Raw genomic sequence first — 27,735 nt, forward strand, 5'->3', positions numbered from 1 at the left:
TCACCACAGTTTTATGCTCCTTTTTGTATTTTTTCCCTAACTTTCTGAGCAGCTTTCTGTCTTTGGGTTACATGTTTGTTACACTGAGGAATACCCGAAAGAAATCACATTTGATGTGCGTACACTTGTGTGCTCAATAGCACAACATCGCCCTCTGCTGTTCATCCACACCTCATGCAAGTTCACAGCAAACACATTTTTACTACACAAGTTACCTTTTGGTCTCATTTAGCATATTTTCGCATCTATTATCCTGGAGTTGTATCAGAGCTGTCTAAAGCAAAGACACAAACAGGTAAAAGTAAAATAGAGACAAACTTTAAATATTTACCCAGAAGTTTTAACCCAGCCCAAGACAATAACAGTTGCAGATATAAAACCTATTTCCCAAATCACCATGTTTAGCCTCCCCATGTGTTCGCACTAAAGCAAAGACACTTCTTTCTCTTTTGTTGAATTAATTAACAGCGGATTTATCGCTCACCAAAAAGCATCCAAGGTACTCCAGTTTAATTAAAAGCGGGGCTCGCATTCACGCGACACATTATTCCGGAGTGTGTCTCTGCATGCAAACAAGCCAGTGCATCTTAACTAGTATGATAATTGGGAATATGAGCTCAATAATGATAAATCCAAAACTAATGCCTGGTAAAGACAGATGTGCACCTCTGCAACCAGATGGCATCAGAGCATTAACACGAGTCAAAATAATGATCCATGAGAGTCAACCTGACGCACCCCAATCAATTATTATTAAGCAGCATCTATTTATTTGTCTTTCTTTTCATTCAAGCTGTATGGTCGTAAGGTGCGGTTGACATCAGATCATGCTGTCGAGTGCCTCAACAGGTCAGGGGTCATACTGCATTGACGTGGGTAGAGTTGAACACAGTGGGCCGTGCGGTCCGTCCGTCGTGCCTCTGCATTGATTTGGCCAATGGAAAGCAGCTGGACAGAATTCCAAATGGGTGCTTTTAGCGAGAACAGGGAAAGCAAGGAATAAAAGTTGCAATTTGCGCAATTAGAATGTCATTTGGCCAATAGGTTTTAAGTTCATCCGGCCCTTTGTTCGTTTTAATTGGCCATAATTAAAATATTCAACAGGTGACAGGCGCACAGGGTCGCTGAGCTTGGCCTCGCGGCCTAGGGAAGGTAGAAAAGTGTGCTTCTCTTGTGGATCAAAGCCCTGTTTTAAAGTAAATGCCACTGAGTGGATGACATTTAACAAGCAGTGTTGTTTTGTAAGAACATGTCAGGGAAAAGGTCAGGCAAGGTGAATTATAGTTCAGAGTGGATCATTGTAAAGGGCGAGAAGGTGATTTTCATTAAGCCTCGTTAATTACATTAAAAAAGTAATTTCATGTCAAATGCTCCTTCCTGTCAGGCAGTAGGTACAATACGCAAAACACAAGATGACAGACGTACACGTACACATATAGCATGTGGATGTGGGTGTATGAAACGCAGAACTAAAAACAGTCTTCTTAATTAAAGTTGAATTAAGAACCGAAACTCTGCGTGCTTACTTGCCTGACAAAAGTAACTATATAAATTAAATTAGGGCTTTTCATTTGTTTGACGTACAAAGCCAACCATTTAGGTCAGCGAGTGTGCCCGATTCAATTTACAAGTTTTATTTAAAGAACATCTTCACACCCACCACACTCCTTCAAAGATTTACTTTGTCTTTATTGTATGAAAGAAAGACACTATATATTCAGTGCTATTCTAAACATTAAGTAATGAGGAAAACTTTGTACTTAGTGCTTGTTCTTATATTAAGGAGGAGATAAGATCGATGATTTTGCCAGGGATAGTTCACCCAAAAACTCACCCTCAAGTCATTCCAAACCTGTATGAATTTCTTTGTTTGGTTGAACACAAAGAAAGATATTTGGAAGAATGTTAGCAACTGATATTTCTGGGGCACATTGACTACCATAGTAGAAAGAATACTTGTATATTTTTGTTATATATTTTGAAGAATTTAGGAAAACAATCAGTTCTGGGGCTACTTTGACAACCCTTTTAATGGTAGTCAATGGTGCCCCAGAAATCTCAGTAGCTAACATTCTTCCAAATATCTTTCTTTGTTATGAACACACAAAAAAATTATACAGATTTGGAATAACTTGATGTTGAGTAATTCATGACAGAACTTTTATTTTTGGGTGAACTATCCCTTTAAATGAACTGATGCTTTAACTATAGCTTGTGTTTGCCCCATAGAGCTTAAACTCTGCCATTGCAAATGGTGATGCCTATAGTACAATTTCTTCTATTTACCGTTCCTAACTAGGGTTCTTTAAATACAGTTTGAATCCACTTTGGTGGTATATATTCATTTTTTTACAACTGCATTTGAACCCATTTAATATTAATATATACATATCACTGTGAACTAAAAACAAAGTAAGAATCTGGAGGGCAACCTGTATACAAAGTAATAATAAAAATGTCCTATTAAACATTCGCTTTAGAGAGATTAACACAAAATAGTTTCTCTCACTATAAATTTGAATTTTTTTCCAAAGTTTCATACAACATGTGAATATTTCCCATTCTCTTCAAACGGACATGCTGTGTATGTTAGACCTTATATTAAGCAATACAGTATCATAGTTTAATTGACTGTACATCAAAATGTATACCTTACAAGCATCTGAAGAAAATAAATATGGAATTCCATCAAAGCTGTAGACAGATGTTTAGTCAAGCAACACACACACAGTGTAGTTTGCGTTGTACGCCTGCTGTTCCCTGTTAGATAAGTGAGGACACATACTGGTTGTAAAGCTCAGTTAAACCGACAAGATCAAATTCCCTTTTGAGTTCATCGAGTGATAAAATGTCTTTCACTTCAAATGTTGACATCCTGAAAAAAGAAAAGACACAATGCACAGTGGAGTATTTATAATGTTCTAAATCATACAAATTTCCAATGTAAAAAGTTGAAAAAGCATCCTGGGCCTTACAATATGTTCTCCTCTAATGGTGGAATCTCACAAAGGACGTTCATCATTTTCTCTTTACAGCGTTTCCCAGATGAATCAACATCAACTTTCACAGTCTTCTGAAGGTGGATGTATTCCTACAGAGAGTTAGATTTAGTATGGATTCTTGCATATCTTAAGTATGCGTGCAAACGTGAAACATCTGCAAGTGCTGTGGAACCAAAAACAATACAAACTCTGGCTAAATCATGTTTAACAAATGTGTTTTGAGGAAAATAGCAATAAAACTTGCAATTAGGATACATAAAAAAGTTGAGTGTAAGAAACACAAGTAGTAGTAATTTAGTAATAAATTTGTTTTTCTGTTGGTCAACTGGTGAGCTTTGTACTAGCAACTAAGTCATCGGTTTGATCAAGGGTAAGAAATCACGTTGAATCTATCTAATATGCAAAATGAATAAATATATATCTTGCATCTTGAATACAAATAACCTTAATGTTTACAAAGATTTATTATCAAAGCATACTCTTACTTTAATGTTTTCCTTTGTCCCTTGCAGCAGAATCAATATCAGCTTGCCCATAAAGAGTCTACCAGTGAGACACAAATCTGAGGTCCATTTTTCAATCAGTTTAATGTATTTTGCTTTGGATCTCATGTGATCTATATGACGTAAAGCCATCCAAGATTCATCTTTAATGTATGGTCTGATCTCAGCTGAATGACAGCTTGCTGTGTTGATTAAGTCAGAGAAGTTTTCCTGAAGCCACAGTATTAAGTCATGGATCATAGGCTCTGCTGGAAGTGACCGGGCTGTGTCCAGTAAACTGTTTCTCAGGTCATGGCACTGTTTCCTCGAGAGATGGCTGGAGCTGATACTGATATCTGGAGGATTGTTGGGGTAGCCGGGAGGGATGTGGAAAATAAGACTCAGTGGAGTTTTCTCGTTGTTTCTCTCTGTCATTGTATTTATGCGGTACACAAGTCCAGTCTCAACTGATGTTTTGACACGACATAAGAATAAAATAATTAAAATAATAAAACTAACTAATCAACATTCACTGCCTTATAATGCAAACTAAACGACAACATTCGAGAATCTTGATTCCCTTTGGCTAACAACAAATAGCAACAACAACAATTTATTGACAGTCAAATTATTTAACAGTAAAACGAACAAAACCGTTTAAGAAGCTTTCTCCGGTTATTTTTTAATTTACTATAGACACAATAACTATAATAGCTTTTACTATTACCATTGTAAGTTTTAATGTGTGTCTAAAATAAACTAAAATATGAAACTCACCAGACTCTTCGAGAAGCTGGAATTCATCCTGTTCGCAGTAGATGGCTGATAAAACCGAGATTTCATCAAGAGCCTCATTTGGCATTTCTGTATCCCTTGTAAAAAAATTTTTATGTATGTTTAAATGACAGAAATTGTATATTTCTGTTACATGATAAAAGAGGTTCACATATGGCAATGTTTGTGTACGACAAATTAAATGTCCGGCTAGAAAAACTGTTACAAAACAACTGTTCCGCCTGCGTGCAATTCAATTTCGACGCAGACATGCAGTTAAATCAGATTTAAGAACTGATGTAAGTTTATTGCATAGAAATCTGTAAATCAACTAGACAGCTCAACTAGGAAAATTATAGTAAAATAAAATTTAGAGCTGAACAGTTTTTGCTTTCTGGAGACTCTAATTTTTTGTATTGAATGAATTGAACATGAGATTGTTATTGGTTAAACATTTAAAGCCATAACAGACACAATGTTATTAAAATATCAAAAAAACAAAGTAGTAAAGAATTAAGAAAAGTAAATTAAGAAAACCCGACCGATTATTTACATTTATTTTTTAAATACAGTAGGGACAAAATTGAAAAACCAAGGCTCCTAACAATAAATCAAACTATCACTGTGGATAGTTAACACTGTGGATCTTTTAAAATCTAACAGAAGTTAGAGATCATATTGACTGATCATATTGAAAAATCACACGTTTGAATGGCCTCATAAAAATGCTTCTGTACATGTTTGCTACCTTTTTATTTAACAGATAGTTAAATGCATTATTCATCTGTAACAGCACACAGTGCCCCAATGACCTGCCTAGCTAACGTCATTGAAAGAGGTCTTGAGCATATACACATAATAATCAAGTATGTGACATATCGTATGTGAGGTCGTCAGTCCGTTTTTCACCCAAAAAAAAGGCTTTTATGTACTGAACTGTATATTTAGCAATAAATATCCTACAGATCATAAAAGAGTCATGTTCATGTTGAGGTCCATAGCCACCAGGCCACTTTCATACGGTCCCAAACAGCCCCTAAGGAATCAAAAGCGGGACGCACATCTAGGATGGTGTGCTTGGGCAACTGGCTACCATCGTAGTAGTCTATTACATATCTGACCTCTTTTCCACACCGATCAACAATCCAGTCATGCCTGTCAAATGGTAAATCATGCCTACAAAACAAAAGACAAAAAAGACCTTATGATGATATCTGACATAATATTGTATAAAGCTCGTGATTTACTAGCTTTATTCTGGCAAATTTTGGGAGTACCATAATGTCATTATTAGGATTCATTCTGTTTGGTGCTTCAAGTGAAACAGAAATGACATGTTTGAAGTATAGCATCACTTACCCCATCCAGTGGCGAAACCTGGCTCTGGGTGAAAAGTCTTTTGCTTTTCCACCAAACCTTAAAAGAGCAGGTCCACACGGGCACTCTCTGTGAAGAACAACAGCAGCAAATCATAAATGATCTAATAAGCGGCAACTGAAGACAGTTGTATTTGGCATGTAACTTACTTGGAATGGAGTCTCTCCCATCTCAGGATTTCCTGCCATGCTTGTTCATTATTCTGGTTGTGAATCTTAATTATGTCTTTCATGTCCTTCTGGTTGATGTCATCTTTGTTCCAGTGCCATCTGTTGAGAATATAAGAGTCATGATGAGTAACCATCCATTACAGTTCATGATGCTATTTTGTTCCTAATCATCAATCGTGTCTAACAGACAGAGCAGAACACAAGAGAAACTCACCCTTTTCTCAGCATAGCATTCCAGAACATCTGCTCCGAAGGATAAACCCAATTCTGCTCAGATCCAGCGCGAGGAATGTTGGATTCCTCTCTTCCAACACACAAGGGAAACGGCTGACCGGGTGAAGTTTGCTGATTAGGTGGCGGCATCTATACAGGACAGTGCAGATGTTGTGTTATTCTACACACGAGTTATAAAACTGAATGGTAACTGAAGCTATTATAATCATACAAAAATATATTTTGGATGAATAATCCCTTCAAAGGTCACACATACCATATTTGCAGGATTAATGTCTGATATAGTAGGTTTGACTCCACTGGCAGCTCTCATAGGACACTCTACAAATTCATAAGCCCTGTCCTGATGTGCTGGTACATCTGGTGTCGTCTTCAGCTGATCATGGGCAGATGCAGACACCTGATGCATTGGACATTCTGATGGAGGAGCATCTGTTGCAGATGTTAATGACAAGATGCACATCTTTACATTACTGATCAGAATTAAGTGTTAACCAATCTTCCAAACTAAATAAATTATTATCTCAGTTACTGAAGTGATGAAGTCTCACTTTTTTTAACATCTGGATGCATGGGACAGCCCTGTGGCGGTGCATTGCCAGATATCATGATGCCTTCTGCCTTAATGGTACCCGTCGGGATGGACATGGTGCCTCCCATCAGCTTCCCATACGCAAAGAGGGATTTAAAGTCACCTGTTTTTTATTTGCATGTTATCGTTGACATACACAATGGTTATTATAATGCATAAAATAAAATGTTCTCTTGAAAATGCATGTCATAAACATTGCTGTACATGTTTTAAACTTAACTTGACATTCATTGCTGTCACTGTCACAATAAATTAAAAATATGACAACCAAGTGTCTTCCTTTAACGATGATCCCAGTACAAGGGTCTTAAGATTAAACGTTAAGTTCTGCATTATTTACTAGAAAAGAGTATTTATTTAAAGCTATAAAAACACGTGGTACACATGTCTCCACTCATACAAGCAGAATAAGCACGAATCTCTGTACATATAGCGTAAAAAATGATCAAGTTATTGTGTTTTTTATCTGCATCCACACGCTACATGTGCCAGACACTGTTGGTCAAAGATTAAACGATATCTAATTAAACAAAAGTAAACACTTACCTTCCACCTCTACTGTCAATGTCGCGCACTAGAAACTAGTGATGGGTCGTTCTTGAACGAACGAATCTTTAATGTGACACGGGAAGAACGAGTCGTCTTAGGGAGTGATTCGTTCAGTCGCGCATGCGCATTGCGCAACATTCTATGGGTCCTGTACTGGAATTCAAGAAGAACGAACGATTCAAACCCGAAGACTCGAGAGGTGAACTAATCAATTCTCTTTCCGGCTCTGACTGCATTGGTTTAGCTTACGACGCTGTCACGTGATGAACGAAGGAGTCAAACCCAAGGACTTGTCAGATAAGAGGTGTGGTGAGCTAATCATAGACTAAAGACCCAGGTAAACAATGAATTAATCTTTTCTGTTTCTTATAGCATTATAGTTTTGTATTGTTTGTAATGTGATCAACGTTTGCATAAGTAGTAGATGTGTTAGGAAAGTAACATGTAACATTTTAATTATATTTTGCTAAAATGAAGGAAATGAACGATATGACTCGAAAAAAGATTCGTTCATTTTGCTGAACGAGACTCAAAGATCCCAGTCAGTAAAATGATCCGAACTTCCCATCACTACTAGAAACATCCCTCATATCCCATAATGCTCTGGGTCTAACATCACACTCTGTGTGTGGCGCGCTCAGGGAGTCTGCCCCTAGAGCACTGGAGAGTTGTAGTTTTACCTAGTTTTGTTGTATTCGTTTTTAATTAATTGTAATCATTCATAAATATAGTAATAAATAATTTACTTATTACAATTACAAAACAGCCACGTCACCACGTGAGGGCAAACCACACAGACAAAACGTATTGCTTCTATATATCAAATGTTATATAGTATCAGAAAGACAGCACCACGTGGGAAAAAAAAATTCAGAATGAAAAATTATTTGTCACCCCACAGAAAACTCGAGTAGGTCTATTTAAACAATATTTATATAAATTGTTTATTTTAACGCCAAAGGTTTAAGGAACATATAGGCAAAGTATTGATTGACATCATTAATTGCTCCATAGTACATAAGATTATGTAAATAGTGATAAATACCTGAAATCTTATTGAAGCTTATAGGCTATTATAAACATTGTCGTTATTTTCAACCATCCAACAACATTTTACAAGCAAATTGTTTATACATGCTCAGCAAAATCGGCAGTGTTAAAAAATGTCAAATTAACACTCACACTGTATATATAATCAACACTTTGAGAGTGTGGATTATATATACACTGTGAGAGTTAATTTGACCTTTTTTAACACTGACAATTTTGCTGTGTGGCTGCTAAGATTTCAAGAAACATATAGCCTACCATTGTGTATAACCTGATGATTTCCATTCAAGACATACATTATTTTCTCCATACATAGTATATTTAAAATGGACATGGTTTCTTGAGTACACTGACCTTTTACACTTCTAAGAACACCCAGCATAGTTTACCCATACATGTAAACCATATCTTTACAAACGTTATATGGGCCATTATAGTTTTGATAGGCACATCACTGTATTTATCAACTATTACAGTCAGTACTGGTTAACAATGTTTTAAAGTTGTGTATCATGGGCTCCAAACACAGTGTGCATCTTAGTGGAATAGAAGATGTGGTGTTGCTTTGTCGATTGCATTCATAAAGGCAAGTTGGTTGATCTTAATAGCAGCTTCATAATATTTAGTGCAACCACAAATATAGTCCTGATTGTAGTACATATATAGTCAGTCTCACGCCTCTTAATCACCTGATTTCATACAACTGACACACTATGTGTGTCTATGATATAATTCCAGTAGAAAGCCCATATTTGAAGAATAAAACTAAAGAAACTATTGAAGTAAAGTAAAGTACTTGTATACTTACAGATAAGGATGTCAATAAATTACAGAACGTTAGACTAAAACTCACAGATATTTGACAGCTGCTCTGCAGCAACAGGATGAATATGATGATGAATATGATAAAGAAAGGAAAGTTTGTGCACTGATGTATTTGCATTTCCATCCGTCTCTTCACGTCAGTCTGTTTTTTTACTTTCCATCTCAGTTCCTGCGTTTCTCAACCAGGCATACCGAAGGACTTTCAGACATCCCCGGACGATTCTGCGCATCCACATGATGTTCATGATGTCCAGTGACACACTGGAAATAAGCCAGGCACAGCAGGCCCCCAAAGGTAACCGGTAAAAGTCTTCTGTCCCAAAGACAGAGTACATATGGCTGTAGTACGCTGGAATGACTGCAATCCTCACCAAGAAGAACATAGATGCCATAGCAATCCCGTTAAGTAGACTTGGTTTGGAAAGTTTGGGATAACCTAACGTATGAAGAAACCAACTGCAAAACAAACAAAAGAATTATATTAGACAATTACATTTTCTCTGGAGAAAACAGCATATAAAGAGTTTTGTTCCAAAATGAGATTTAAAAATGAAAAATGTTCAAAAATCATGTTTTTTATTATGTTATCATGTTTTTATTGTGTTAGTTAGCTGTATTTTTGAGTTAAAAATGCAGTTTGATTGATATTCAAAATTCACAGAAATTCAAATTTGTTGAAGCATTTTAGCAGGATTGTATGCTTTTACATGCTATAGATTTTTTGCATATACTACTTACCGCTGGTTCACAAAAGGAGTAGAGAATTCTGAGAGCAGGCGGAAGTTAGCAAAGTAAGGCAATATCCCTTGACTCTACACAAGAAAATAAAAGCACCACAAAATCCTCTTGAAAATCTTAAAAGTAAATGTGAATCATACTTACTAAATACACAACTTATTTTAGAACTCACTAGCACATAGTAGTATGCATAAAGAGCAGCAAGGTGGTGTAAGACAAAATATTTCTCTCCAATTGACTCCCATGAAGTAAACATGAGCAGAAGATCTGAAACGGCAAAAACATCTGTGGTGATAACTGGTAATATAGACAGAATTCAGTCAAAATGTCTGGAAAGAAGTCTAAAATCTCTGCTCTCACCTGAGAGGAGGTAACCTGTCGTAACGGCCACATTTAATTTGACCAGTGTGGCATCTCCCCTGTTATAAAAAATCTAAGTTAGAGAAGACATGCACTGTATTTCACAGTTTTAGAATTGTTCAAAATTTTTAAACATAAATTATTTCAAATAATTAAACTATAATAAAATATATAATAAAAGCTGAAAAGAATCATTTCTGCCTCTTCTGTGCTAATATCACTTCTAAATATAACTGCAAAATAAAATAAAATTAAATGAAATAAAATGTTCATGTTCTGACAGTGACGTTGAATCTTTGTCTTCAAGTGAAAACTTCATTTCTACCCTTAAGTAGTTCAAATTGTTCCAGAACATCAATAATGGAATGCATCTTTAAATCCTCACCAGACCGGGTCTTTCTGGATAGGTTCATCAAATATGTATGTGTAGAGACAGAACAGTCCCACAACCATGGCGTGGACTGTGGAGACAGCCCTTAAAAAAAAGAAAAATCATACAGAACATATATATATTGACTCGTTCACAGGCACATCAATAAAGACATTTAAGAAGACGAGACTGCTTTTAAAAGACGAGACTCAACTCAACTCAACTTTATTTATATAGCGCTTTTACAATTTTCATTGTTACAAAGCAGCTGTACAGGAGACACATTGACTACAAGCAAAACAATCAAAGTTGTACCTGCAAAAACAAGAAAAGGTTGAAAACACAGAAGACAGACACACCCACACACAAAACACTCCACACACACAACACGCACCAACACACACAGACACAGACACACACACACACACACACACACACACACACACACACACAACACACACACACACGTACGTACACGGACAAGTACGCACACACGCTCAGTGAGAGCACACATTTAGGATAAGGAGAGAGAAGCACAGGTCAAATATAACAGACTATAAATTCCTATATGCAATATTAATTAAGTAAAACTTTAAGATTCTAAAGCAGCCCCCCCGGTCAGGCAGATAGTGCAAAAACAGTATGCAAACGGTGGCGAGGAACCCAAAACTCTAATCGAGAAAAAAAACCTCAGGAGAACCCAGGCCCAACCAGGGGATTCCAGTTCCCCTCTGGCAAAAGCTGCTGCCTCTGCACAAGCTCCAGAGAACTTGCACAACAAGGCTAAATAAAATAAATAAACTTAATAATAAAATAAATCATAGTTTAAGATTATCATTAATAATCTAATAGCATTTGAAGTTTTGTGGTGAAGACATGTCAAGAGACCGCGTCCTTCTTTATCCAGCTCTATCATCTCAGCTCTTGTCAGGTCCCCACTTCCCATTCTCCGCTCTACCATCAGGTCAGGCCATGAACTGCATCCTGCTCGCTGTGGTAACCTTGGAACAATGAGACAAGACTGGCTGAGAGTAGAGTACTGTTCTGTACTCTTTGATGCAACAAGTACATCAGTTGTGTTTTTGGTTCCGGTTGATCTAACTAATGCAGCCTAAACCCTCAGAAGATTTATATTATGGAAGAGTAGTGTATGCAAGATTAAAAAGATGCGTCTTTAGTCTAGATTTAAACTGACAGAGTGTGTCTGCCTCCCGGACAGTGCAGGGAAGACTATTCCAAAGTTTAGGCGCTAGATAGGAAAAGGATCTACCACCTGCACTTGATTTTGAAATTCTAGGTATTACCAACTGACAGGACGCCTGAGAGCGTAATGCACGTGAAGGACTGTAATACAAAAGGAGTTCATTCAAGTACTGAGGAGCTAAACCATGAGACTGGCACCTGGAGTTCCATTCTGTCCTTTGAGTGAGGTTGAGCTTGAGGAAGCCTTTGCAGAAGAGCTGAGATACCCCAGGGCTACCTCTGTGGAACATCCACTGGAACCCAAGAAAGCTACCTGTTACAACCACCAGCACCTGCAGGCTGAGAGGCTCCATGCCTACTGAGCCCTGGAGAAGAAAAGAGAGATGGAAAGAGACATTTCTATTTAAATGTTCCTTATTTTACCTTGGCACATCATCACATCCACTCTTCAACCAAATCAAGTGTTTCTCACTCCAGACCAGTTGCAAGCACAAAAGCCCCAGTCATCACCTGTGTTGCCGCAGTACCTCTCCACTGCCAAATCGCCCCGTATACAGAACCATTTGCATATGTGCTGACACAGCCGCACAGCCATCCAGAGGTCAGCCGACTCAAACGCGTCTCGGATTGCTTTATCTGTGATTTATAGCAGAACGCGTGGCTTGTGCAGGCTGTAATGCATCCGTGTTGAATAAGTAAGAGAAGATTGAGTGGATTTGTGTTGCATATGCAAACTCTATCCAATGCAGAGCAAATAACGGTCGAGAGCATTTACATATGGTAAATACTATAAACGTTTACAGAATGGATACCATACGAAGTGAACCAGCAGAAAAGAAATGGGTGTGATCAATGTAGCATTGCCCTGCTCCATAGGGACAAGACCACACCTCTACTTTGCCCTCATACCCTTGAAAAAAGAATCAAGCTTCAATGTGTTTAGTATTTGATATCTTGGTAGGAAGTCAAGCCGGTATGACCTTGTCACATCTGAATTTCACTGCATCAGTAATGATCACTGCTCATCAGTCAAACAAAGAAGTGCTACCACATGCAGTCTTTATATTGTACTTTGAATATGATGGTTCAAACAAGTCTTTTTCAACAAACCTTGCAACAAATACTATTATTTCTTAACAAAACAAACAGAAAAATCCCATGCTTTGGTGACTGAAATTACTGGATGCTTAGTATACCACAAAATACCGTCAAATATCACACTTGCTATAAGTAGACTTACCCTGTCCGTTTTGAAAGAGCCATGTTGAACGGTCCATGGAGAGTACGCATGAACACAGCTGAATTCAAGAAATCAATGCAGAAATAATGAGAGTACAAGACATCTGTAAAGCTCAGATGTTTAGTTAGGCATGCATTGGGCACTAAGTGATTGGTAATGAAAATTCAATCCCTCTCTCTCCCTCCACTCTTCACAGTGTGCTTTCTCTCCTATGCAGTTGTCCAATGTCATTTTATATCTTTGAATCCTAAATTAGCGCTATTGCATAGATGAACCACTAGATGGAGTGAGACATCCAAATGAAACAGTTATGTTGCTTTTTCATCTAAGTTGTTTTTGTCTTTGGTAACAAACGAACTCTGGGCCCGGTTGCATAAAGCACCTTAAGTGTAATTTTCCCTTAAGTGTGTACTTAAGTGGCAGAAATGTTGCATGAGAGTTGCATGAGATAGTCTACTTTCCAAACAGTGACACTATAGCTGAACTTTGTTTATTTTGCAGGGGCAGTACTTTTTTTTCAATTTCCTGACTCTTAATCCTATCCCAAATATTAGCCAGAGCAAACAAAATAAACCCTAACCTTATTTAAACTCTCACGAGCGGTATTCTAGTATTTAGAGCAGTGATGGAGCTCTGATGCCAGAGGAATGCATCATTTTGCTAAAGAGGAATGCTAAAATTTAAAAGCTGTTAAAGTTCTGTCCTTCAGCTTCAGGTAATATCCCATATTGTAATTGAGTCTGTCTGCATGTTGTGCCTCAGGGATGAAACAACAAGACATTACTGTTTGATGAACCGTTCATGCCTAAAACATGCTGCTCATATGTGAAAATTAAAATATGTCACATCTTAGGGACATCAAAGGGATACTTCACCCAAAAATGAAAATTCTGTCATCATTTACTCACCTTTGAGTTGTTCCAAATCTGTATACATTTCTTTGCTCTGATGAACACAGAGAAAGATATTAGGAAGAATGCTTATAACCAAACAGTTTCTCCCCCCCCCCCATAGTAGGAAAAAATACTTTTTGAAGAATGTAGGACAGCAAACAGTTCTGGTGCCCTTTTTTTGACTACCATTGTATTTTTTCCTACTATGGTAGTCAATGGGGGGCTAAATCTGTCTGGTTATAAGCAGAAGTACGATATATTCTGGGTTACATAACAGGACACATAAGACCATTTGCCTGCTGTAGACAATGACAATGAAATAAAAACTCGAGACAGAATTACTGGAGACACAGGAACATGTGGAAATTCTGGGGCAGACCAACATTTCTTCTCACACCTTTTTGAATGAAATATTAATTGGTTTATGTAACTTGTTGATTTATTAGACAGTAGGCACTGCACAGGAAAATAATAAAAATCCAATCAGTTCTCAGGTCCACTTTTGTGTGGTGGAAATGGGTCTTGGGCTTGTAAAGGGATTCTTATCTTAGTCCAAATGTCTGGTAACAATCTTTTGAATAGGAAACACACCTTGTTTTCCAGCATTTTATTTGTTTCATCACTATAGTGATGGGCTAAACACAAACTTACTATATCATTAGAATGCAGGTTTTGGCTTGTCTTTAATTAATTCCACGTCTAGAAGCATGATGGTACTTTTCATTTTGTTGGTAAATCAAAGGGACTGAACACAGTTCTGTATGTCTGTAATGACGTGACATATTTCAGAATGTGTATGCATGCCAGGAAAAAGTGATGATAACATTCATTATAGCATCGCATAACCTGGCATGAATGCTGAAAATACCAGTTGAAAAGAAGAGAGAATGGCACTGAACACTCCTCTAGAAATATGTCATCTGGATTGATGGCACTGATTCTTTCTAGCGACAAGTCCTTATTTTTGACATTTACATTTAGTCATTTAGCAGACGCTTTTATCCAAAGCGACTTACAAATGAGGTAAGCAACAGAAGCAATTGGAACAACACAAGGACAACAAAAAGCGTAAGTACAGTAAAACTGGTCTCATATAGCCTACCGCAGTATACAAAGCTAAGGGTTTTTTTAAGGATGGAAAGAGTAGAAAAGAAACAGAAGTCAGTACTAATCAGTTGAGTTGCTGTTAAAGGGATACTTCACCCAAAAATTCTGTCATCATTTACTCCTTCGAGTTGTTCCAAATCTGTATAAATTTCTTTGTTCTGATTAACACAGAGAATGATATTTGATAGAATGTTTATAACCGAACAGACCTTGCCCCCCATTGACTCCCATAGTAGGAAAAATTACTTTTGAACTGTTGAACACAAAAGAAGATATTTTGAAGAATGTAGGACAGCAAACAGTTCTGGGGCACTTTTGACTACCATATGTTTTCCTACTATGGTAGTCATGGGGGGACAAAATCTGTCTGGTTATAAGCATTCTTCCAAATATCTTTCTCTGTGTTCATCAGAACAAAGAAATGTATACAGATTTGGAACAACTCGAAGGTGAGTAAATGATGACAGAATTTTCATTTTTAGGTGAAGTATCCCTTTAATGAACAGGATTATGCAAGGATCACCAAATACATGGTAGGAGTGTGGCCTGAGATGTGCTGTCTCAGTGGAGAATTTTTTTTTTCAAAGAAAAGATGCTCAATCATCAAAAAGGGGAGGTGCAACCACAAATCAAAAATACATACTTAATGAAAAAATGGTGCAACACTCACTCTTTTTAGAAAAAGTATACATTTTATTAGTTAAAAATCAATGAAGTTTCGGCCACTATCCAGGCCTTCTTCAGACATCCATTATAAAATGTGATACTTTTTCTAAAAAGAGGGAGTGTTGTAATCATTTTTTCATTCAGAGGGGAAAAATCATCGAACCTCCATTTATTTTAGCATTAGTGTCACAGCTTAAAGATTGCAAACATGACATTTCTGGTCCCTTTTGAAATGAAAAGCACTAGCACTTAGATTAGTCAGTGACAAAACATTAAATTGCAAAAGCTATAATGCCATTAAAATATCATGTTTTGCTTTAAATAAATAAGAGTCATAAATAAGAGTCAGTTATTTAATCAACAGTATTACTTTATTTATTTTTTTAAATCTCCAAAGGTTGGATCCGTGTCGTAAGACGTGTCTGTGTCAATTATGTGCAAATATTACGAATCATACAATGGCGAAGGATTAGCTAGTGAATATTAAATTAGGCATCCGATGTTGCTTGGTAACCTTGTAGCGTCAAGCGCGCAAACTAATTAATATTTATAACCACATTACCTCAGCCAATCAAGTAGGCGCAGCGAGTAACGTCACGCAATCTTATTAATATTCACAAGCCGTGTTTTCAGCATAGTAGGATTTGTGAATTTGCTCCCGCTCGGGTCAGCGTTTGCTTCTGCTACTTTTTAATTGCTCTGCTGAACAGAGGGAGTCTAGTGCATCCTCTGATCTGGGGCAAGTGGCAGTCAAATTTGACTAGCCAAAACTCGCCGATTTGTTGTTTCCTTGAATTGTGCATCTTTCCCAAAAAAGAAGGAACAAGTAAGGAATTTTGCACTCTTTGGTGCAAATCGAGGCGATGACTCAGTTCAACAAGGGCCCTGCATATGGTTTATCTGCAGAAGTGAGAAGTAAGGTAAGATTTTATGATAAAGGTGTTTATTTGCACGGAACGCGTTTTCAAGCGGCTAAAAGTATCAGGACACAATTTTGGATGTTTAAATCAAGCTGTTGTGCAGCAAAATGTTGTTTATGCCTTTATACTGATCGTGGTGTCTTGTATTTTTCTCTCACAGAGTACAAAAAGCACGCTCGGTTGTAATGCTTTTTATAAAATACCCAGATGCTTTATACTTTTGCAAATAAAAATCTGTCGTTTTTCAGGTTGCGTAACATACTTCTCAATGAATGAACTTTTTTACTCGAGCGACGACGTGTCTGTGTCTGTTTCTCATGCAGGTCGAGGTAATGCTTTGTAAGATAGGTTACACAACTTGACATATTTTTTACTGATTTTTTTTCTTCTGAAAATTTAAAATCTTTGCGTCATTTTTTTCGTCATTTGTGGTTTGCAAAGCTTGCCTGCGAGCTGTGTTCGTGGTCTTCTTTTGTTGAATTCAGGGTGGAGCTCCAGTTTGAGAGAAAGAAACGAGGTCGCAGATATCATACAGAGTCGAAAATGTTACTAAAATAATTGAAAAAGATGGACATTGTACCATAAGTAAGAGTCAGTTTGTATATGATAAAGATTTTGTTGGTATAATTTCTTTAATGTTTTTGCGGGAATGTTTTTGGAAACTTTGGTCAAGCTTGATATCTGTTCAGCTTTTTTCTTGAAAAATATTTCATAGTTTTCAAAAAGCCAGTTTGAGTGTTTTGCAACTGTTTTATGAGACAATAAGATGGTCAAAACTTCCTTGCAGTGTCTGGGGATGTTGTGCATTATTTTAGGACCTCTGTTTGTCTCTTCCTGTGTCAGCATTCAGTGATGTTCACAAATCTGCATCAGACATTGCAGAAATTGCACAAAACTGAAAACTAAGTAGACCCCAAATAAATAGCCTAGTTGATGGCTGTAATTTTATAGCACTAGCTAGCATTTCTTTTATACAGAAGTGACCCACACTAATGACAGTCCATCTGGTGCACCTGGGATTAATTGCTTTGCCAAAGGGCATGAATTACACCTCACTCACCTGAGTTTGAACCTGCAACGTGTGTAGTAGCCAAAACCGGACACTTACCTCAAACTGACTTATTAGCACTTGAATGGAGCTGTGCAAACATTTAGGAATAATGTTTGGAGTGCCAAACAGAGGCCCTGATACTTAAAGCAAAATCCAAGATTTATTTATCTGGAAACGTTGCATATGAACTGCTGCTGCTGCTAACCAAATTCATGGATTTATTGATTTGAGTTAAAACATTTTTTTTCGAGATTGTAATTCAAGAGGTGTAAACCTTGAAATTTAAAATCTTCGCGCGAGACAATGGTCAGTGCAAAAGTTTTTTCGAATGAATGAGTCCTAAGAGCCATGTAATGATTCATAATATGCACGTTTTTGCACTGCAACTGCAGTTTTTTTAAGCAGAATTTCTCGTGCATCGAGTTTTCGAAATGACCGTTATCTGTGGTAATTATCATGTGAATCAGTTGTTATGCAAACCGCTCTCTTTGCCTGTATAAACAGACCTTGCTCCCACGTTATTTTGTCTGCTTGACATTTACAAAAAACAAGATAGATTACTCGGCAGAAGCACCTGTGCTTCTTTTGCAGTATATGATCTTTATAAGAGTTCTTATCCAGCAAAGGTATTTTAGTCAGGACCAGTGCAGCTGCCTAATAGGTCTGGCTTAATTCCTCAAGTACTTTCTGTAAGTGTTCCATTTTTCATTCTCCTCAGTCTTTTACTCCCCACGCGATGAGTTTTGTGCACGAGGCAGCCCAACTCCAACATGTCCTTCTCACAGGGCCAAATACAGATGTTCTCCCTGTTTTCTATGAGTACAGGAAGTTCACTGGGCGCTCTGGGCCGAGCAGCAGTGAGGGTCTCTGTCTGGAAGTCAAACAATAAATCAATACACTCCTGCTTATTTTTACCCTTTCCCTTAAATGCACTAGTTTCAGGAACAAAAGCTCTATTGTATGGCAAGCAAACAGCATGTGAAGACACTATGTGAATGTGGTAGTTGCTATGCGGTAAATAACACCCTGAGATAACAGTCTGAGGGAATGTTAGACAGAGGAGTTTTGGGGGCTCCTCTCATTTGCCTTTATCTGGTGTGTGTGGTATTTGAACCCTGTTTTGGGCCTCTCCTTATTGTTGGTCTTTTATATCAGAGGGGCTTTTAAAGGTAAGAGCTAGTGGAATGAACCTTTGTTTTTTTTAGGTGAGTTTGTTTACGGTTGCGCTTCTCAATCTTTTTCAAGTAGTAGAAGTGAAACAAAAATGAACAGCTAAATGACATACCAGATCCCATTTGGGGGTCTCTCCTTTTCTTAATTTGCTAGATTGCACTTTTGTTATCATTTAATTTAATTTAATTTAATTTAAAGTGATAGTTCGCCCAATAATGAAAATTCTTTCATCATTTACTCACACTCATGTTTTTACAAACCTGTATGACTTTCTTCTGCAGAACACAAAATATATTTTTAAGAGCATTTTATAACCAAACAACATTGGCCACTATTGGCTTCCATTGCGTGGATATACATACTCATATAGATGTTTTGCAACATGATAAGGGGGAAAAATATATAATCACACAGCTTGTGGTGTATATATTTTGAGTAATGTAAACACATTTTCTCAAAGATAAGAGAAAATATTCTCAAATGAATTTTAGTCTAGTTTTTTTCATTTGAATGATCTAGTTTTGTTCCATCTAGTTTTTTGTTGTTGTTTAGTACTCAGACACTGTCTTACCTCTTGAGGTTACTGGATGTTGGTTTTTATTGTCTCTGGAGTGAAGAGTGTTGATGTCTGAAGAGACGGGGAGGGCGTCCTTGTGTTTATGCTCTCTTGTTGAACGATGTCCACATTGTTAACCATGGAAAAACACCCATGGCTTTCTGTGACAAGTGAAATGTTTTTGTATGTGTGTGTGCGTAAGGTACACTATACAACAATAGGAAGTTTATAATACACATTTAAATTCTGCTTGCCATGCATCTGTCTTGCACTCGCATTAACTCGGAGACCTTGAGAAGCAATGGCTGTACTCATGGCGTCACATGTACAGCTCTGCTGTCTGCATGTTTTACAGACTCATTTCCTACTATCCTAATGCTGACACACAGCTGGAGAAGACGTGAGTACAATAGGATACAGGAACAGGGTTGTATTTCCTCCATAGAAAGATTGATTTTTGTTTATGGACAATATATAAACCTATGAGAACAGACTGCCCATGAGTGTCAAGGTTGTTAAACTATATGCTTTATAAAGACGCATCCTCATCAGTGTAATTTCAGTGTGATTAGAAAAAAATCACAATGATGAACTGCACTACGCATAGTATTTGTTAAATGTCAACACAAAGTTGTGTGTCATTGAATTGTTTGAAAAGTCAGATTTTCTTTGTGGAGATGTCAAGGGGCTTGAATAAACTGTTTATTTAAAGGGGAACTCCGACCAAAAATGAAAATTCTGCCATTAATTACTCGCCCTCAAGTAGTTTAACATCTGGCGCAAATTAAGGTAGTTTTTGAAGCTTTCTGACTCCTAAGATCGCAACACAACCAATCTTCAAAGTGCTGAAAACTGCGTAAAGACATCGTAAAAGTCTATGCGACTCCGGTGGTTCAGTATACATTAATATGATGCGACGAGGATAGTTTTTGTGCGCAAACAAACAAAACTAACTACTATATTCAAAAACTTCCTGATTTGAGTGTTCGTTTCCAGCGCGCGTTCCCGAGAGCCACACGAAAGTGCATCCGGTGTCAGCATCGCTCGATGCATGCGCGTTCTGACGTAGTCATAGGGATGCAACAATACAGCTCACCCACTGTTCAATACGTACCTCGGTTTTTTACCCACGATTTTCGGTTCGGTTTTGATGGCTTGGCACATTAAAGTGTATTTTTATTATTCTATGCATATGTGACAGGAACAGTAAAAAGTTAAGAAAAATTTATATTTTATTGCAATTCTCTTTATTTTACTTATTATTGTCTTTAAAGGGGCAATGAATTAAGACCTCAATTTTAACCTGAGCTTTTGTTATATAAGAGGGAATCATATTCAAGCGAACATCCTGTAAGTGTCAGAACTGAAAACGCCCTTGTTACTGAAATTACAACTGTTATTGACACCAGGCCCAGCGAACGCCAGGTCCTGGAATGCACTTATCTATGACGTCATTGATAGGTTGAACACCACCTCCACAGAAAAATATCAACGACTACTTCTCTAGCCCCGCCCACTGGTTTGCGCATGACAGTACTGAAGTAACACAAGTTGCGCGGAACCAGATAGAGCGAGCAAGCAATAAACATGCTGTTAAAGATCGCAAAATATTGTGGAGTCAGTCCCTGGTTGTGGAAGAACACAGTCGCTGCATAACCTTCCTTCGGATTCCGACATTAGTAATGTGTGGTTGAAGTTTATCTTTAGAGGTTCCAGCTCACGTGGGTAAAACATTACCGCGGATTCCTTTGTGAACAAGGCACAGGTTGACGATGGATTTGAGGAGAGACTAAAATTAAAAAGCAGTGCTGTGCCGTCAATATTGGATCCGATAGAAAAGGAGCAGCAATCTTATGTGAGTACAACATTTTTGAACATTGCGTCACTATTGCTTTGTTAGAGATTGCTTGATATGCCCTGTGTAACCTAACATTACGTCTCTAACCAAATTCACAGCAGGCTCCAACTAAGTTTACTACGCAAACTGCTATCCAATCATAGCAGTGGGCGTTTACTTCCAAGTCTTCATGGCAGAACGCCCATTCAAACCGATCGTTTGTCAAGCCGGCCTCAAAACCCGGGTAGAAAATAGCCTATTACTTATTGATTTTGATGTTTTTGAATGCAAAAATCACGCGAAAGTCATAAGTAGACCTCATACAACAGTATAAAACAATAAACAAGCCCAGTTCATCACACCTTTAAGCAAAAATCTAATAAATGTAAAGATTTACACTGGCAGCTCACAGCAGTACTTGGTTTACTTTTCAAGAAACAACATTCTACATTTTGCTGCATATTCAGCTGGTTTATCAAAAAGTGTTTTAACATAAAAAAACACACATTTAACCTATAAAGACAAAAAGAGTTCTCGATTTCTATTTTTTTGGTCTGTAGATTGCTCAGAAGTATGACCCACAGAAGGAGGAAGAGCTGCGGTACTGGATCGAGGATGTTACTGGCATGTTGATTGGAGAAAACTTTCAGCTGGGTCTGAAAGATGGAATCATACTGTGCGAGTGAGTCTTCATTGTTATGTACATTGAGCATGATGGAAATCATTATGTGTGTTTAGATATAACTCTATGGAGCACAAAACTGTTAGGCTGAGTGTTTGTTTGGCTCTAAATAATAACTTGTCTTGTTTTTTACTTTAATTACACAAATTAAAAGGTGGTTATATACTTCAGGCTTGGGAACCAAAATGTCACGGCATGCTTGCCAAAACCATCTTTTGCTCTTATTTATTTTAACCACCTAGTCTGGCTTTCACACCTTCCAAGTCTGTCGCCCTTAAAGGGACAGTTCACCCAAAAATGAAAATTCTGTCATCATTTAATCAACCTCGAGTTGTTCCAAATCTGTATAAATTACTTTGTTCTGATGAACACAGAGAAAGATATTTGGAACAATAGTAGCAATTTTCAGTTCTTGGACATCATTGACTACCATAGGGAAAAGCTAAAATGGTAGTCTATGGTGCCCCAGAACTGTTTGCTTTCCTAAATTTTTCAAAATATCTCATTTTGTGTTCAACAGAACAAAACAAAAAAATACATTTTTTTTACTATGGTAATGAATGATGTCCCAGAACTGATTTCTTTAATTTATACAGATTTGAAACAATTTGAGGGTGAGTAATGATGACAGAATTTAAATGTTTGGGTTAATTGCTCCTTTAAGGAAACTTGCTTGAATAAATTGTTTTCTTTGCAGCAAAACAAAAGTTGAGTTCTCACAGAATATGAATGTTGTCTCATAGGCTCATTAATAAACTTCAACCAGGCTCCATAAAGAAAATCAACCAATCCAAACTTAACTGGCACAAGGTGAACGAGAATCGTTTGGTGATGTTTCAGTAGATTTCATCTTTTTTGTTGGATAAATTTAACTGCATTTTTTCTGATTCTGTTCACTAAAGCTTGAGAACCTGGGCAACTTCATCAAAGCCATTCTCACTTACGGTCTGAAGCACAATGACATCTTTGAGGCCAACGATCTGTTCGAGAATGGGAACCTGACTCAGGTCCAGACCACACTCCTTGCCCTAGCCAGCATGGTAAGATTAGTGGCAAGACATGGGAAGGAGATGATAGAGAAAGGATTTATTCACTTAAGTTTGAGTGTTTCTTTCTTTGAGGACCATCTTTGTTCTTGTTTAAACACTGTGTGATCCCGGTGTGCTACTTTCATTTGTTCATTCAAAAGGCGAAAACCAAAGGTATGGAAACGAAGGTGGACATTGGTGTGAAGTATGCGGACAAGCAGTCGCGCCACTTTGACAAAGAGAAAATGAAGGCTGGTCAGTGTGTGATTGGGCTACAGGTAGATAGGTCTTCTTCATTCACATTACTTTAGACTTTTGGGATTGTTTTCAGTAAGGACTGGCCTGTAAACTCTCCGGGTATTCATACTGTACTTATCCTAATTTTCTCAATGGTTAGATGGGGACAAACAAATGCGCTAGCCAGGCTGGGATGACCGCTTACGGCACCAGAAGACATCTCTATGATCCGAAGACTCAAACAGACAAACCCTTTGACCAAACCACGATCAGCCTGCAGATGGGCACCAATAAGGGAGCAAGCCAGGTCAGCATTACGATCTTGTAAAGGAAATCTAGAATGATTCTAGGTGGAATTGGTTAAAGTTATGTCATTCACTTGACACATTTTCTAACTATGTCTTCAACATTGAACTTTTTTCTTCCTCAGGCCGGCATGCCAGCTCCCGGCACCAGGAGGGATATCTTTGACCAGAAAGTAGCACTCCAGCCAGTGAACAACTCCACCATCTCACTGCAAATGGGCACTAATAAGGTGGCGTCTCAGAAGGGCATGAGTGTATACGGGCTTGGCAGGCAGGTATACGACCCCAAATACTGCGCCTCGCCCACTGAGCCCTCCATCCACAGCAACGGCAGTCAGGGCACCGGTACCAATGGCTCGGAGATCAGCGACAGTGACTACCAGGCCGAATACCAAGGGGAATATCACGATGACTACCAGGCAGTTTACCATGATGAATACAGAGGCCACTCTGACCACGGCACTGATTATTAAACTGCTCGAGAGGAATATTTTTGGGTCCTTGCATCAACAGAGCACAAAGGCTTTTCCCCCTCGCTGGCCATTTTTTGAAATGACAAAACAGAAACCGATGTTTAAAATGGAGCCTTTCCTTTATCATCATTCCACTATTGGGTTACACTGTATTTTTTAGGTAGCTTGAGAATGGAGTAAAAAAAATTTAATGAATTTTTTAAAAAGTTGAGGTGGGTTGGTGAAACAGTGCATGTATTTATCAAATGTCAATTATGACATCTCGAGCCCAATCTGTATCCCTACTCTTTGTATGTCTCCATTGAGCATGGTGCTCTGAATCTGATGTTGGATTTGGTTAAAGGGATACTTCACTCAAAAATGAAAATTCTGTCATCATTTACTCACCTTTGAGTTGTTCCAAATCTCTATAAATTTGATGAACACAGAGAAAGATATTTCTATTAATGCTTATAACCAGACAGATTTTGCCCCTCCATTGACTACTATAGTAGGAAAAAGTATAACGGTAGTCAAAAGTGCCCCAGAACTGTTTGCTGTCCTACATTCTTCAAAATATCTTCAAAAAAATGATAAAATAATTTTATCTACTATGGGAGTCAATGGAGTTCAAGAACATGTTTGGTTATAAGCATTCTTCCATATATCTTTCTCTGTGTTCATCAAAACAAAGAAATTTATAAAGATTTGGAACAACTCGAAGGTGAGTAAATGATGACAGAATTTTCATTTTTGGGTGAAGTATCCCTGTAAGCATGGTAATCTCAGTGCTTTTGAACTCTGTACGCAGCATTTAATAAATTGCCATACTGCCTACTGTGCACCAGGGGAGGGAGCAGACATCCAGAAAGACCGTACGGTTCCCAGGCTGATTTAAGCATTGGAGAATTTTTTTTTTAGTATTTTATGTGTATTTTTACTTCTTGCTTTTAAATCATTTGACCAAGCCATGCATTGCTAAATTGTGCCATAGGTCCTGTATGTGTTCACACGTCCAAACTCCTGTTCCCTGCCCCCTCTTACCCATCTTGTATTTATTGCCAAAAATGCTCAATAGACACCCCTGTTCTGTTAAATTGCTCTTTTTTTATAAATAAAGTTTTTAAAATTTTCAATCAATTTGGTTGTTGTTCTGGCTAAATCATGTCTTTAGTTTTAAAGCTGTTACTTTGGTCTTCAATGTTTTCTTTCTGGCACTTGATGTAAAAAAACGGATGAAGATGCATCGGTGGAATCTTTATATCATCTCTGAGCCATCCCGGAAATGATGAACCCTTACAGCTGAACAAAGGGGTATGAGTGAGTCTGAATGGTGCCTTGTGTATAGGAAAACTAAGTTCTGTGATTGAGAATGTCTAACCGAGTCTGGATGATCTCAGCAGTAGTGAAGCCTAGAGAACAAGGACTCGCCAGTCTAATGGGTTCATGAGAAAAGCACCATGTCTCCCCCACCTCCTCCCGTAAACACGCTGGTGCTGAATAATCCCTGCTTTGTGTGCCTGTGGAATTTGGCTCTGATAATGCGGCACTCAATTAGACAGGTCTCCCCTAGCAACGTTCTTTTTGTATCTCATGTGACTATAAGCAGATTGAAAACCTATACCTGTTATGGAAAGAGCTTCTTGGTGGATTTCCTTGCTGTGTGTAATTTTAACCAAAACTTAAAATATAATTTATTGCTGATGTGTTTGTCCGTAAAGTACGTAGTCTAATGGGAGAGATTTCTTTTTATCAGGCTCTGTTCACAAGATGCAGGGAAATGATCCTTATAAAGAAAATACAGGTTTCATGTCTTTTCCAAGAGCTCTAAAGATATTTTTTTACACATTATAACTTTTAATACCTACAAGAATCAAATAAAGGATACAGACAAAGACAAATCAAGTTATATAATACAATTTCCCTCATAAAGGTTAGACTTGGATAAAAATACCTAATGCTGCTCTTTCATCTAATGAAAATAAAAGCCGTGGGTTGTCCAAACATGATAAAACTATTCTGCCTGACATCTCGTTTTTTACAATTTAGAAGAAATTTTGTGGAAGAGATTAAGAATGAAGGGGATTGAGTAAACTAACTTATTATTTGGGTGAACGTTCACTTTAAGACAGAAGTTCAAAAATGATGCAAGGCAGCTCTGCAAGTATCTTCTAATGACATCAACCAAATGTTTTTTTTTAATTGTATGGAAAATAACTCTGCAGAGAAGAACAGTCATTTCTGTAGCTTAAGATATGTAGTTTTAAACTAAATATTCGTTTATGTGGTGTGAAATTTAAAAGCAGATAAATGATTTTGATAAACACCAGAGTTGTGCGTTTCTCTGTCTGATAATGTCCCTCTCAAACGCAGCGCTATTATTTTGCTTCAGAAACCTCAAGAGCATCTCTGAAAGCATTGAAGTAACTCTAAACCTGAAAAAGTTGAATGCCTGTGGAATTAGCTGCTCCTCTTCAATTACAATAGCAGAACTGTACATTCGCCAACCATTCTTAAGTCATCTCAATGAGTCTTTACACAGTGTGTGAATACATCACAGCAGGCCTGGCTTCACGTAAAAGAGGCTAAATTAGTTTTTTACCTCCTGATGAAAACTTTCCACTTGTGGCTCAAGGAGAATTTCAGCTGTATGCTTCTGCTGTCGGGGGACGTAGACTGGAAAATGTGTGTCACTCTGAGCCCCCTTCTCTCTTTTTATGTCTCCTTTCTCCTCAGTATTGAATTTTAGGCTTTGGACAGATATGACTAAGTTTTCTGCTTATTAATCATAGAATAGCAACTAAATGAAAACGTCACAAGACTGCCACAATATCAGATATTATTTTGATATTCAGGCCAGGTTTCACAGACAAGGCTTAAGGCTAGTCCCAGACTAAAATGAATGTGTGACCTGTCTAAACTGAATGTAACTTACCCAGAAATATCTTAAAATATATCAGTGCCATTGTTTTGTCACAAGATGCTCACCAGTAATGTATTCTTCTAAGGTATTTTTATAAACGCGACATAAATATCTTAATTCAACTAAGGCATAGTCCTGGCTTAAGATAAACTGTGTCTGTGAAACCGGGCCCGATTGCATTTTTAAGGAAAAACAATATTGGTCAAATTCATCTTTAATTTAGTTTATTTTGTGTTTTTTCTTTTTAGGCCAATGAATACCACTCAAAATGTGTGTGTAGTGAGGCAGAGAGAGAGAGAGAGCGAGAGAGAGAGAGAGAGAGAGAGAGAGAGAGAGTTTGTAACCATTGTGACTCTTAAGGCAAATGTTTAAACAAGTTCTTAATTATTTTGCGATATTATGTGTAAAATTAACGCAATAATCGATAATCATGGTTTTTAATACAACAGTTATTGTCAATAATGGCATATTGTGACAGCCCGAATTGTACATTGACTTTTTGTGTAGTTTGTTAATGTTATGTAATAAATGTAGATTTAAATGTGCACAGTCTGTTTTGTTCATGTCGAGTTGGGCAGTTGTATTGGATTTATATAGATTCTTTTGTTATTTCTCATGACTGAGTAAAACTTTAAATGAGGGTGGAATCACAGAGAGCACATCTGTAGCTATGTAAGGAAATATCGAGTCAACATTGTTCCATTGTATCTATTTGCTACTCTTATTTACTATGTAGGTAAGATTGAGGCATGAACACCTCACAGCAAACAGCAAATACAGAGCTGTCTCCAGTTTATCTGAGTTTCCATGTGGAAACTCTTACAGTCTCCACGTGCACTGCAGGATGAATCTGAGGAACAGATCAGCACAGTGAAGCAAGAGAAGCATCAGGGAAAAGTTTTCTCAGAAGTACGCTGCAGTCTAATGTTTCTATAGAAA

The 27,735-nt window shown here is 37.6% G+C and overlaps 4 protein-coding genes across 7 annotated transcripts; 1 reads left to right on the forward strand and 3 right to left on the reverse strand.

The window, feature by feature from the left end:
- Nucleotides 1-1,690: 1,690 nt before the first annotated feature.
- rwdd3 (RWD domain containing 3) lies at nt 1,691-4,441 on the reverse strand. Of its 2 annotated transcripts, none has more exons than XM_057333904.1 (4): nt 4,262-4,441; nt 3,488-3,840; nt 2,976-3,091; nt 1,691-2,875 (listed from the first exon to the last, which is right to left on the reverse strand). In XM_057333904.1, the coding sequence occupies exons 1-4, from the start codon at nt 4,344-4,346 to the stop codon at nt 2,764-2,766; spliced, it is 666 nt and encodes a 221-aa protein (XP_057189887.1). In that variant the 5' UTR covers nt 4,347-4,441; the 3' UTR covers nt 1,691-2,763. The 2 variants fall into 2 exon arrangements, with proteins under 2 accessions (XP_057189887.1, XP_057189886.1); XM_057333903.1 differs by having other exon boundaries at nt 3,488-3,951.
- Nucleotides 4,442-4,798: 357 nt separating this feature from the next.
- LOC130554336 (holocytochrome c-type synthase) lies at nt 4,799-7,248 on the reverse strand. The gene is made up of 7 exons (XM_057333901.1): nt 7,178-7,248; nt 6,591-6,734; nt 6,296-6,471; nt 6,020-6,168; nt 5,785-5,904; nt 5,618-5,704; nt 4,799-5,434 (listed from the first exon to the last, which is right to left on the reverse strand). The coding sequence occupies exons 2-7, from the start codon at nt 6,697-6,699 to the stop codon at nt 5,242-5,244; spliced, it is 834 nt and encodes a 277-aa protein (XP_057189884.1). The 5' UTR covers nt 6,700-6,734; nt 7,178-7,248; the 3' UTR covers nt 4,799-5,241.
- Nucleotides 7,249-7,462: 214 nt separating this feature from the next.
- On the forward strand, nt 7,463-27,341 carry cnn3b (calponin 3, acidic b). Of its 3 annotated transcripts, XM_057333897.1 has the most exons (8): nt 7,463-7,517; nt 9,222-9,350; nt 21,730-21,851; nt 22,595-22,661; nt 22,754-22,891; nt 23,041-23,157; nt 23,277-23,423; nt 23,547-27,341. In XM_057333897.1, exons 3-8 carry the CDS (start codon nt 21,796-21,798, stop codon nt 23,892-23,894), a joined length of 873 nt encoding a protein of 290 aa, XP_057189880.1. In that variant the 5' UTR covers nt 7,463-7,517; nt 9,222-9,350; nt 21,730-21,795; the 3' UTR covers nt 23,895-27,341. The 3 variants fall into 3 exon arrangements, with proteins under 3 accessions (XP_057189880.1, XP_057189878.1, XP_057189879.1); XM_057333895.1 differs by lacking the exons at nt 7,463-7,517; nt 9,222-9,350 and adding an exon at nt 16,265-16,552; XM_057333896.1 differs by lacking the exons at nt 7,463-7,517; nt 9,222-9,350 and adding an exon at nt 20,642-21,413.
- Nucleotides 8,164-13,168, reverse strand: si:dkey-10f21.4 (Transmembrane protein 56-B-like). The gene is made up of 7 exons (XM_057333902.1): nt 12,967-13,168; nt 11,925-12,091; nt 10,539-10,628; nt 10,154-10,212; nt 9,966-10,060; nt 9,794-9,867; nt 8,164-9,511 (listed from the first exon to the last, which is right to left on the reverse strand). Exons 2-7 carry the CDS (start codon nt 12,077-12,079, stop codon nt 9,193-9,195), a joined length of 792 nt encoding a protein of 263 aa, XP_057189885.1. The 5' UTR covers nt 12,080-12,091; nt 12,967-13,168; the 3' UTR covers nt 8,164-9,192.
- Nucleotides 27,342-27,735: the final 394 nt, after the last annotated feature.

The sequence above is a fragment of the Triplophysa rosa genome, linkage group LG5, assembly GCF_024868665.1.
Source record: "Triplophysa rosa linkage group LG5, Trosa_1v2, whole genome shotgun sequence".
Classification (NCBI taxonomy): domain Eukaryota; kingdom Metazoa; phylum Chordata; class Actinopteri; order Cypriniformes; family Nemacheilidae; genus Triplophysa; species Triplophysa rosa.

Excerpts from the sequence above, each read along its gene's own strand:
- LOC130554336 (XM_057333901.1), bottom strand. The coding sequence starts at position 6,699 with ATGGGAGGCACCATGTCCATCCCGACGGGTACCATTAAGGCAGAAGGC. Across the intron at positions 6,169-6,295 it reads ACATTAATCCTGCAAATATG|ATGCCGCCACCTAATCAGCA; the intron begins GTATGTGTGACC and ends TGTCCTGTATAG. Across the intron at positions 5,435-5,617 it reads AGGTTTCGCCACTGGATGGG|GCATGATTTACCATTTGACA; the intron begins GTAAGTGATGCT and ends TTTGTTTTGTAG.
- rwdd3 (XM_057333903.1), bottom strand. The coding sequence starts at position 4,346 with ATGCCAAATGAGGCTCTTGATGAAATCTCGGTTTTATCAGCCATCTAC. Across the intron at positions 3,092-3,487 it reads GGACAAAGGAAAACATTAAA|GAATACATCCACCTTCAGAA; the intron begins GTAAGAGTATGC and ends AACTCTCTGTAG. Across the intron at positions 2,876-2,975 it reads CCATTAGAGGAGAACATATT|GATGTCAACATTTGAAGTGA; the intron begins GTAAGGCCCAGG and ends TTCTTTTTTCAG.
- cnn3b (XM_057333895.1), top strand. The coding sequence starts at position 16,496 with ATGACTCAGTTCAACAAGGGCCCTGCATATGGTTTATCTGCAGAAGTG. Across the intron at positions 21,852-22,594 it reads GATGGAATCATACTGTGCGA|GCTCATTAATAAACTTCAAC; the intron begins GTGAGTCTTCAT and ends GTTGTCTCATAG. Across the intron at positions 22,892-23,040 it reads TCCTTGCCCTAGCCAGCATG|GCGAAAACCAAAGGTATGGA; the intron begins GTAAGATTAGTG and ends TTCATTCAAAAG.
- si:dkey-10f21.4 (XM_057333902.1), bottom strand. The coding sequence starts at position 12,079 with ATGGAGCCTCTCAGCCTGCAGGTGCTGGTGGTTGTAACAGGTAGCTTT. Across the intron at positions 10,629-11,924 it reads AGGACAGAATGGAACTCCAG|GGCTGTCTCCACAGTCCACG; the intron begins GTGCCAGTCTCA and ends CTTTTTTTTAAG. Across the intron at positions 9,512-9,793 it reads ACTCCTTTTGTGAACCAGCG|TTGGTTTCTTCATACGTTAG; the intron begins GTAAGTAGTATA and ends TTTGTTTTGCAG.